Here is an 11,938-nt window from a genome sequence, read left to right as displayed (position 1 = left end):
TAAATAATAAATATATATTAAATTTATATTATCATATTTTAATATATAATGTATACTTTTAAAAGAATCACAAACTGATAGTAAAATATTTGTATATATATTTTGTATTAATTGTATTACTTCAAAGTTTACCATTATATCATGCATTGAATCAATTAATGGCTCATTTTAAAAATGCAAAATACCTCGATTGCCATCACTCTGGTTTCACTGCTGTTCCTCACAACTCTTTAAAGATCAGGGACATTGACTTTGAGTTCATATCAAAATTTATCTCTGGAAGTCCAGTATATTATTTATTCAGACTTCAAAATATGAATGCATTTTCTTTGGAGAATGTCCTTTCATACTTCAATCTATTCTTTTAGAGTTTTGCTTCCATTTTCCCTTTTAATTATATTTCTCATCAATGGAGATAAAAGATAGGAACTCAGCAAAACATCTTTTTTATTTTCAATATTAGCCCAGCAGTCTTTAAAATATGGTCCCCGATCAGCATTACATAGGCGTTCATTAGATATGCAAATTTCCAGCCCTCTTTCTCACCCAGAACTTAGAGAATCTGGGGGCAGGGTGTGGATTTTAAAGCCCTCCAGGTGGTTCTGACACATTTTCAGAAGTTTGAAGGTCCATTACGTTGTGTTGTAATTATACTGAGGCAGAAAGGTATTATGCTGCTGTTGGAAGATCTTAAGAAGAAACATGCTAACTGCGTTTCTTAGTTCTTGTATTTTCTGTTTTTATGATATATTTAGTGGAAGAAAAAAATTGGGAAAAGAAGGATAGGGAAGAGGCAGTTAAGATGATTACACTGTGACAATCGTAAATCCTAAGATCAACCAAATAGCCAGCTCACAGTGTCTAAGTGTTTTCCTCAGCCCTTTGATGAGCTCTGGAGGCCATGTGGAATTAGTATAAGTTACAGTCTTCGCTACCTCAGGGGAATAACATGGAATTAATAAGCTTTGCTTCTTGCACGAGAAGAGTGTGTTAGACAAGTAATAGACCTTATATAACGTGCCATTTTCATGATTTAGACCGTAAGTGCTTTAGGATTTAAAAGGAGAGAGATAATATAGACAGTAAGAGAATCATGAAAAACTTTTTTTCAAAAAACAATTATTTGAGTCAGGTCTAAAATGTAGCTACAGTTTTATTTGGGAGATGGACTAGAATAGGACAGTTTAATTGAGAAGCGGGAAGTAGAGAAGCAGGAAAATAGAAGATCTAGTGAAACCGTGGAAGAAAAATCACCGTGGGTTTTCGGACTATGTTGTTGTGGGGCTGGTGTTAATGACTTAAGCTGGGCTCTTCACCTTCTCTCTACAGGTAAGAGGAGGGGGCTGGGCATGGTTTTAGGGACTTCTGTCAAATCTCCTACAGAAGTGGGGTTGAGCCTCAGTGAACGTATTTGCATGTGTATAAAAATGCCTTGTCTACTAAGCTTTTACTCTCGTCTCACATGAGTCTAACCTTCCCCAAGTACACAATCCAGGGGTATAAAGCTTGAGATGTTAAATATTTTAAGGTCACACTATTTCAGGGGATCATAACAGACCAGTTCTTGGTACTCGTACAATGAATATATTCGGGCAGTAGAAAATAAATAAATTTTCTATCAATGACATTTTATTTGAGGAAGATCACTGTAATGGTTCTTTTAAGAGTAGTGAGAATAAGGTAACTTGGAGACAATTAAATTATTAAAATGCATAAACCTCAAGTCTTCAAGAAGGCCTGCCATTTGAGCATTCCTATTTCTTGATTAAGAAGATCTTCACAATCAACCTCTTAAATGCTCCCTTTACATCTTTGTTTCTAAGTGTGTATATCAGGGGGTTCAGCATGGGTGCGATGATCCCATAGAAGAGGGACACCATCTTTCCCCGGTCCTTGGAGGCAGGGGAGGGTGGCTGCAGGTACATGGAGATAGCAGTGCCGTAGAACAGGGACACCACGATCAGATGGGAGCCACACGTGCCAAACGCCTTGCGCCGGCCCTCGGCTGACCGGATTCTCAACACCGCTTGGGCAATGAAAGCATACGAGATAAGGATGAGTGTCACGGGTATTAAGAGAAATAGCACACTGATAAAGAATAGTTCAGCCTCGTTTGCTGTTGTGTCTACGCAGGACAACTTGAGCAGAGCAGGGACTTCGCAGAAGAAGTGATCTACTTCCCGGCGGCCACACAGCGGCAGCTGGAGGGTCCAGGTGGACTGTAGCACGGAGTTGCCGAAGCCACTAAGCCAGGACGCGGCTGCCAGCTGGAGGCACAGCCTTCGGTGCATGATAACTGAGTAGCGGAGAGGCCGGCAGATAGCTACGAACCTATCAAAGGACATGACGGCCAAGAGAAGACATTCAGTGGAGCCCAAGGCCAGGAACATGAAGAGCTGGGCCACACAGCCGCCATAACTGATCCCCTTCCTGCCGCTGCAGGTGTTTACCAGCATCTGCGGGACCGTGCTTGTGGTGTAGCAAAGGTCCAGCAGGGACAGATTGGTAAGAAAGAAGTACATGGGGGTGTGGAGTTTGGGGTCCAGCTGAGACACAAGAATTATTGTCAGATTGCCAAAGATAGTCAAGATATAGGAAACCAGGAAGACCACAAAGAGCGGGAGCTCCAGCCATGGTCGATCCGAGAAACCGAGGAGGATGAACTCCTGTGGGACGCTCTCGTTCACCTGGCTCTTCATCAGTGCTTCAGCTCTTTGTTCCCTGAAATATAAAAGCTCACAAGTTAATAAATGCATGTTTATTTACTGTCAATTTGTTATAATCACTTTGCTAAAAATTGACATAAATTATTACTGATGGCATTAATAATGTGAAAAATGTATTGATAAAAATACAAATATCTTTCCAAGTATTTAAAAAGTGCTTCTATGTTTATAACAGTGTCTTCGCAAAATGAATTGCCAAATTTTTAAAGCATGTCTTCAGTTTCCATATTCACGGATTGTATCCTTTGACCTTGTGTTATTTTGCAAGTTCGCTGTCCTCACTTCTTTCTGCCTCAATGCCTGCTCCTAGTTAGAAGTTGGCATAGTTCTGGGGGCCTGGGCAGCTCAGTGGGTTAAGCATCTGACTCTTGATTTTGGCTCAGATCATGATCCCAGGGTCATGAGCTGAAGTCCAGTGTCAGGCTCCATGAATGCGGAGTGTGCTTGAGATTCTCTCTCTCCCTCTCCTTCTGCCCCCCCACCGACCCACTCTAAATAAATAAATAGATAGATAGATAAACAAATAAAATAAAAAAAAATAAGTTAGCATTGTTCCTGTCATTGGAATTTATTCTAATTTCTCCTTAATGCCAGTGAGATTCCCTTTTTGTGCAAATTAGTTAAAATTGTTTAAATCTCACTCCTCCCACCCTGAGAAAAAATGTGGACGGTATCTAGCAAGTTATCAGCCACAATTCCAGGAGATAGATCCTTTTACTTTTTAGAAGCTCAGAATTCATACAGGATTTTTTAATATAAGGAACTTGAAGTGTAGCAGGCCGGGGATCACACCTTGCCCAACGAGTCCCGTTACCCCTGTTTCTTATCCTCTGAACTTCAGTCTCGTCATTTGTAGAGTGAAAATGATGATGCTTTCCTACGTTGTCTTGATGTGAGACACAGACAGGCACACCCTTCAATCTGGACGCTGACCCCCAGAAACAGAGCAGTGTGGATGAAAGGACTTGAGTGATTCGGGGCCTCCGACGTGCTTAGAGAGGAATTACTTATGGTTTTTAGAATGTGAAATTTCCTAAGGTTGCCCATTGAAAGCTTCCCATTTCCTCCTTAACCCCCAAACCATCAACCTGAATAATGGGGACCCTAGTAACCACCTGCTGTGAAGTACGCGTGTGATTTTTAGTGTGAACTGCCTGGCCCGTAGAAACATAGACGTGTTCGGGAAAGGATGGTAGTGATGTGGAAATTCTGAGATGCTTTGGGCAGAAAGTACTCACAGCCTTGCATTTCCTAGAGATGTGAATGTGTCCGTTCTACCTGCTAAAAATGATTCATGCCAAAGAAATCTTAACAGGATACTTGAAATTATTTCATTATTTTATCAATATCATAATGTAAATTTTTCATTATTATTCTTGCACATCAAAATGTTAGCAATGTGTATTTTAACTTTGTTTTATGTATTCTATAGACTATTAGTTCCCCCTCAATATCCCCTTTCTCTCAGCTGATAAAGTTGAGATACATAGTCATAGATATAGATATTGAAACGATGTTCAAATGTATCTTTAAGTGAAAGAGGGTGGTTATTGAACATTTGTGTAGTATGACCCCATTAATTAAAAAAAAAAGACATTATGGGGGTGCCTGTGTGGCTCAGTCAGTTAAGCATCTGCCTTTAGTTCAGGTCAAGATCTGGGGTCCTGGGATCGAGCCCCACATTGGGCTCCCTGCTCAGCGGGAAGCCTGCTTCTCCCTCTCCCTCTGCTGCTCCCCCTGCTTGTGCTTTCTCTCGCTCTTTCCTGCTCTTTGTCAAATGAATAAATAAAATCTTTAAAAAAAAAGTTATATATAAAAATATACACACACACACACATACACATATACACACCCATATATATAATACACACACAGACAAGTACTACAATGTGAATTAAAAGTTACCTTGAAGAACACAGGAGAAAGTATTACCCCTGGGAAATGGGGATGGGTGAGAGTAAAATAGGCTTTCTGTGTAAGTTTAACTGTTTTTTGTTCTGATTTAAATAAGCAGACATTACTCTTGTGACACATTTTCTTAAATATCCCCAATCACCAATGTGCTCTGTAGTTTACTCTCAGACTGGCCTTGCTTTAGTTTGAGACTTTGATCCCCATGAGGGTACAAATCTTCATAAGAATTTTTTTTTGAACTCTTCATACTTTCTTAAAATTAAGTCTGAGTTTGCAAGGAGCTTCTCTAAAAGAAGTGTGTCTGTGTATGTGTGTGTATGGGGGGGTATTTTGTATTTTGTTGGCCAAAAAGCATTGCCCAGGAATTAAGAATCAGGTAAAATAGTAAAAACGGCACCATGGAAAGACAGATTTCACATACCTCACAATTTCCCTGAGTTGCACAACTGTTGAACAGATCTCTTCAAGTCCATATAATTGGGGTGAAGAAATGCCCCAGTTTACGTTTACCCAGGACTGCGGAGGTCACCCCCGCTGTCCTGTTTCTGAGAAAGCAGTCTCCACTCTCAGAAGTGCCCCGGTTTGGGTAGGTGTAAGTTCTCCCCAACCATGATACCGAGCAGTGAGCAGGAGACGCGTCATCCCTGAGACACATCCCTGTGTTTTTTCCTTCACATGGGCCATTAGCCCCCCGACCAGCCCTAGACCTGGTGTGTCTTTCTCCAGCTCAGCCGGAGACTGGAACAGCCATTTGTAATGAAGATGACGCAACAAAGGAATCAGTTCATTCTTTCTTAATCCGCTGACTCCCTCACTCTGAGATTCAGTACTTACAAAAGTAATCAACTGCTTTTATCAGCAATGTAACATTCTAGTTCGTGCGTAATGTCGTATGTGACATCCTCCCCGGCTTTCTGTGGTCAGTGAGAGCACAAGGAAGGGGAAACTACTTCTCCAGCAGACAGCACGGGCGTGGAATCGGGAGTAACAAGGATGGGCCCGAGAGCAGTTAGGGAAGATGTCTGATGGATCTGAGAGCACCCAATTCTTATACTCTGCTTTACTCATCTTTCTTCCTTTCTCTCTTTCTTTCTTTCTTTCTTTCTTTCTTTCTTTCTTTCTTTCTTTCTTCTCACTCATCTTCCAAACACACAGTAACCTCAAAGGTTTATCCCCTCTTAAAAGCATATCTTTAGATGAAATAGTTATAATATCATTTAGTATTTTAGAAGGGTTTTCCCCCCTAGGAAAAGCACAGAGTTATTAGATAGATAATATTGCATGAATGAAAGAAAACACCTTGAAACAGTTTCAACCATATCTATATTCCAGGAAACCTAATTATTTTCATGTCAAATTCTTTTTATTATCATATTTGTTTCTAAAATAATGCCACATCATTGACTCAATTTCTTTTCTTTCTTTCTTTCTTTCTTTCTTTCTTTCTTTCTTTCTTTCTTTCTTTCCTTCTTTCTTTCCTTCTTTCTTAGTGGCTCCGCTCCCCGCATGGGGCGTAAAATCATATTTATTACCATAATTATTTCTTACCTTCTTTCTTTCTTTCTTTCTTTCTTTCTTTCTTTCTTTCTTTCTTTCTTTCTTTCTTTCTTTCTTAGTGGCTCCGCTCCCCGCATGGGGCTTGAATGCAAACCTCATGACTGAGAGTTGATGCTTTATGGACTCAGCCTACCAGCCAGCCCTGACTCAATTTTTTCTATCACTTTTAGATTTGGCCTCCTTCGTGAGTCTCCCCACGTACTGGTCTCTTTCCTTTGAACTCCCAGTCAACTTCTGTCTGTAGGTGGGCTATAACACTTTCCTCTTCTCGGTTTGTCTTATTACTTACGTATCTTTACGCATCTTGTCTACATCTTACGTTCGTATCTTGTATGGGTCGAATCTACCCTCCTAGCTCCTTGAAAGTTAGGACCCACCGTTGCTTCATCTTAGTGCCTGGTAGCAACTGACAGCACATTCTAGCAACTCAAGAAATTATGCCCAGTCTTCTGTGCACCGAAGTGTGTTAGACCCTGAGGATACACAGGAACAAGAGATAGCTCTTAGTGTAGAGGAGTCTATGGTCTTCTGGGGATATATGTATGTACAGGAAAAAAGAGCAGCAGGTGTTCGTGAGTTTATGATTTTCAACACTTAGACTCATCTTCATGTCTATGAGTTTTTTAAAAATGAGTTTCCCTTGTCATGTATAATTTTTAAAATACTCTTTATGGAAATAGTTTTATTTTGGCATGAATTCAAATCAAAGGACAACTTCATCCACACCAAATGGGCTCCACGGCTTTGGGAACTCAGCACGACCCTTCTGTCTGGATTCTGTACCTCCGTGCCCACTGCCGGTTCTCCTCAAGAAGAGGGCGTTCCGTGTGCAGGTCTCCCAAACCGGACGCAGGCCCACGGACGGTGTCGGGATAAATTACGTATCAGTCTATTATTCCTGTGATTTTCAGATTTTTATTTTTACTTTATTATTTTATTTTTATTATTTTTTTCCGCTTTTACTCCCATGAGACCCTGTGAAGAGCACTGAGTCAGTGGGCTGTCTTCCAGCTGTGCTCTAAAGTCCCCACCCCAAGCTGCGACAGTACCAGCAGCAGATTTGGGGAAGGAAAGTCTATACAGTTGGATTAACTAATATCTAACTGAGGGCTACCAAACAAAACTTAATGTAGCCTGTGCGGTTTTCATGTTAAGTCTTACCATCCTTCTTTCCTGTCTCTGTTTCAGACAATTAAGTCTTTTTAAAGGGTGCTAAAGCCTCAAGAACACAAAACAGGAGCTCAGTAACTATCGCAGAAAGTTTAAAACCAGCATGGGGGTGGCGGGGAGCAAATCTCCAGAGCTTGCCTTTCCCCCTCCAGCAGATCTGGGCCAAAGCATGTATCTATTTCCATTAGAAAGTGCTACAGTTAGTGCCTCTTGTTTCCTCTTTGTCATTACGTAACAGACTTTCAAATGTAGTTCGCATTTTCAGAGAACTATGCGCTAGATGGTGGTGTTGCATCTTGTTTTGTCAAAAAGCTGTCATAATCAAGCCTCAGCATCTTGCAATTGACAGCATTTTAGAATTAAGAAAAGATTATAGGCATACGTGTGATTTTCCGTTTTCTTGCCTGAAAGCTTTTGACTTCAGAGCATCACCTTTGCTGATTCTCTGTTTCTGTTACTGTTACACACATGTCAACATTCTACTATGTTTCTAAAGGAATGGAAAACAATGGGCAACTCCAGTTCACAAAAGAGATTTTTCCTTAAAAACGTGCGTGAATGATCTTGTAAGGAGACGAAGAAGATTGTTCTTTCCCAACAATGGATTATTTCATAAAGTGAGGGCCTTTGAGCAAAATTAAGGAACTTCGGTTTACCTCTGCGTTTTAAATATGTCAAAGTACATAGAATTTTATTTTATAAAAGTGCATTGCTCTATCTCAGGACTGCTTCTTGTGAATTTAGCTGGTGATAGAGAAAGAATGAAAACCGAGAGCTGGACACATAGTGGGCTCACTACTTACCCCTCAATGGAATGTACTTAAATATGAAAGTGATTTGTAAATGCCCATTTTGTATGCTGCAGTACCAACACAAAATGTCATTATTCCATGAACATTTCTACACCCTAGTTTTAGATATTTAGTAGGAAAGACTCAAGTTAATTCTTAGGATAATAAAAGGTAGATTCCTTTAGGGAGGAATTATTTAAAACCACATATAGCTATAATATATTTCCTATTGGATCAGCAAGTATATTTGCTAGAAAACTGGACTATGATCTGAGGGAGGGGTGTGTGTGTGTGTGTGTGTGTGTGTGACAGGAGAGAGCCAGTGAGTGAGCTCTGGGCTATTCGTGCATCCCGCATCAACAGAAGCTGTAAAGAGCAAAATAGTCTATAAATTCCAAGCTGACCCTCCTGAATTGAATTAAAATTTTTGCAATGGGGACATTTGGCCACATGAAATCAGCCTAGGGAGTTTTTCAACAACAAGAAAGGCAATTGGTTTAAATATCTCAAAATAGCACAACTGGCAACAAGTATATAATTTCTGAAGTAATTGGCTAATTAACTGAAAACAAAAGTGGAGCAGTGGCTAAAGCTTGTCCAACTTTCAAAAAATGAAAGAATGCATGGAAATGCACTCATCTCTGGGGCTTTGAACGTTACCTTCATAAACGCTTCTAGCTCATCCAATTTGTAAAGCTAAATATAAATTTCAATTCACAGGAGAACTTTTTAGTGTTTTTATTGCTTGTTTTAAAAAATTAATATAAAATCTTAGGGCATGCTTCTTAAAATTTTAGAATATCTTCACTTTTTTTTTTTTTTTAAGATTTTATTTATTTATTCGACAGAGATAGAGACAGCCAGCGAGAGAGGGAACACAAGCAGGGGAAGTGGGGGAGGAAGAAGCAGGCTCCCAGCGGAGGAGCCTGACGTGGGGCTCGATCCCAGGACCCTGGGACCACACCCTGAGCCGGAGGCAGACGCTTAACGACTGAGCCACCCAGGCGCCCCTAGAATATATTCACGTTTTAAAAATGTCTTCTTACCCTCTTCCCTCCCTCAGAATATCCGTAATGTAGATCACACCTTAGGAAGCCTGGCAGTTATGTCTCAAGGCCACTGTGTGTTTCACTTCTGATATCGTTTTATTGTCTCAAAATTCATTATTTTCCTGCCCACACATTCCCAGCCTCCATCTCACAGACTTTCTCCCCATACGTGTCGATCTCCTCTGTGCTGTTGTGCCAGAAGTTTCTCCTGAACCAGAGCCCTCTCTAAACAGTGTCTCCATCTGACCTCAGCCGAGTAATTCCTCCTAGAGGCTGCAAGTAATCTGAATTCTGATGCATATTCTCAATGTTAGGACTGAAGTAATTGCTAACGTCTAAAACAAACAAACAGAAGCCTCAGTTCTTATCTGCATCTCTGAACTTGTATCGGACACGCTCCTGATCGCTCTCCTGCTTACGCACAAGTCTGTTGAGGCCCTAAAGATCACCGAGCAGATGCCTCTGCTTTTGAGTAAAGCCCAATGCGCAGCATCTCGCGGTAATGTTATTCTCACTTTGAGTGGCAAGCGTTCAACTGGGCAGCAAAACAGAACATTTTGATTTTGTGAGATACCAAGGGGATTGGAAAGGGAGCACATCTGGGTTGAAACCTGCGTTAACAGAAGGAGCATTTTGGAAGCAGCTGATGGGATATCAGCAAAACTTTATCTGCGATCATCTGGGAATGTCTTAACCCATAGTTCAGAATATTTGCCCAGATGAATACATATCATCAGCTCCTTTTAAACCTGTGCATTGGTGGACCTTCTATCTGTCATCGCTCTGTTGCATTCTCCCCTCCCCTATCTGAGCCTGAACGTTCAAAAAGATAAGGTATGACAGAGCCTTAGAAGCATCTCTATAAGCTACCTATGAGGGAGCAAGAATTTTAGTCCCAAACCTGCCAGAGGTCGTTGCATAATTCGGCAAGTAAGTTAATGACTTTGGATGTCAGTTTTATCTCTGGTAACCTACGGGGTTGGTATTTCCCATCAGCATAAAAACTGTTTACTTTTAAGTTTTCTCGAATTATCTCCTATGCCTCAGAGATAAGCTTCCAAATATCACATAGATGCCATCTTCTTGCTGGAGTATAAGGAAGAATACTAGGAATAATTTTTCATACAGCTAATGCATTGTATCTTGGCTTAAGATGATTTACAAAGAAGTTTATTTAAAAAAAGTTTTTCTTGTTTATGAATGATTAATTTTGCAGGCAGACTGAATTTATGTCCTCAGAGAAGTTATTTGCCCAAAGTCTTAGAGCTAGTAAGTAGGAGACTGACCTGCACTAAAGTTCTTTTTTTCCGTAGAGATTACAAACAATATTCAAAATAACATTATATATAAAAGTTCATAGAAGCTTAAGTGGAATGAATCATATTTATCCCAGCAGATAATTTGGTCTTTGCTGAGATGTGAAATATAAACAGGCTATGAGATGAGTGCTTAGAACATTCAAATTTTACTAAGTATAAGTAATATTCTACTCAGTATATAAGTATATTACTAAGTAATACTAAATAAATTTATTAATTTTTAAAAAAGATTTTATTTATTTGACAGAGAGAGAGAGAGCACAAGCAGGGGGAGCAGCAGGCAGAGGGAGAAGCAGGACTCGATCCCAGGACCCTGAGATCATGACCCAAGCCGAAGGCAGACGCTTAAACAACTGAGCCACCCAGGAGCCACAAATTTAGTAATTTTTTTGAAATGTATTCTACTTACCTCCATTTTAAGCGTTGGAGACAGATCCATTTATCTTTGTGTCCAAGAGGCTTGAATTCAAACAGAATTAAAGTTCACCGGTACAGTGACATCTTCATAAATTACTTGGTTGTGTAACTGGTTTGATGACATTAAGTAGGCTTCTTCTAGTTACACTCCATGTAAGTCACGAGGTCCCGTTCAGGGTTAACTGGAAGATAAGGACGAGCAGCACAGACGACCAGAGTGTGGCGTTCAGGTAATTCCTCACTTGGAATGAGGGCATCAGCTGCTATTTTCAGAGGGGTTTTCCTAACCAGTTTTGCAAAGTGGATAGAAGTACGTATGGTGTCTTTGCTCTACCAGCATTGGTGTTTGTTTTGGTTTCTGGCGGAAACCTCAAACACTGAATTGCAAACCTCTTCCCCCATAGTTTATGTAATTAGCCACATACCCAATGGGAAGGGAGAGAGAGATCTTTGAAGTGATATTTCTCTTTGCTCTCGATTTGCTCAGCAAACTTCCTCTAGAGAGCAGATCCTCAACTTTTTCTAAGACAGAAGTAATGACAATGGGGACTAAAGTACCCAAGAAAGTTTGATTGTTTTGCTGTTGAACTGGGATTCGTTTTCTTTTCTCCGCTACTCGCTGAGTTCTCTAAAGGCATGCAGTGACTTCTATCAGGAATTCTTTATTCCATGTGTAAATTCTCTAAATGGACCTCTGTGTAATTTATCTTAAGAAAACTGCTCATTAGCTTGATTTATAATATATTTTACATAAAGTAGTCTTACAAATTAACATAGAACCACTATATTCACCTTATCTTGCATGGATTTTAAAATTTCTAGGCTTAATTACTAAGATCTTCTTCAACTCGAGAGTGCATAGATTGTCTTGTAAGATTTAATTTTTTTATATTGCAATATTTAATCCAGCCAGAATATATATTTATTATTCATGTACTATAACAGGCAGGCTCATTTCAATTTCTTTTCCAGATGAATAGATTTGGAAGACATAT

General features: G+C 40.0%; 1 protein-coding gene across 1 annotated transcript; it reads right to left on the bottom strand.

Annotated features, from left to right (window-relative positions):
• Window positions 1-990: 990 nt before the first annotated feature.
• On the bottom strand, window positions 991-11,318 carry LOC103665104 (olfactory receptor 2B2). The gene is made up of 2 exons (XM_008693024.2): window positions 10,936-11,318; window positions 991-2,721 (listed from the first exon to the last, which is right to left on the bottom strand). The coding sequence occupies exon 2, from the start codon at window positions 2,697-2,699 to the stop codon at window positions 1,755-1,757; it is 945 nt and encodes a 314-aa protein (XP_008691246.2). The 5' UTR covers window positions 2,700-2,721; window positions 10,936-11,318; the 3' UTR covers window positions 991-1,754.
• Between the last annotated feature and the right edge of the window lie 620 nt (window positions 11,319-11,938).

This window comes from Ursus maritimus, unplaced genomic scaffold (genome assembly GCF_017311325.1).
Source record: "Ursus maritimus isolate PB19 unplaced genomic scaffold, ASM1731132v1 scaffold_30, whole genome shotgun sequence".
Classification (NCBI taxonomy): Eukaryota; Metazoa; Chordata; class Mammalia; order Carnivora; family Ursidae; genus Ursus; species Ursus maritimus.
Note: the sequence above shows the minus strand (reverse complement) of the source record. Positions and strands in the feature narration are given on the sequence as shown.

What these genes read in the sequence shown, in the direction of transcription:
- LOC103665104 (XM_008693024.2), bottom strand. Translation starts at nt 2,699, where the DNA reads ATGAAGAGCCAGGTGAACGAGAGCGTCCCACAGGAGTTCATCCTCCTC.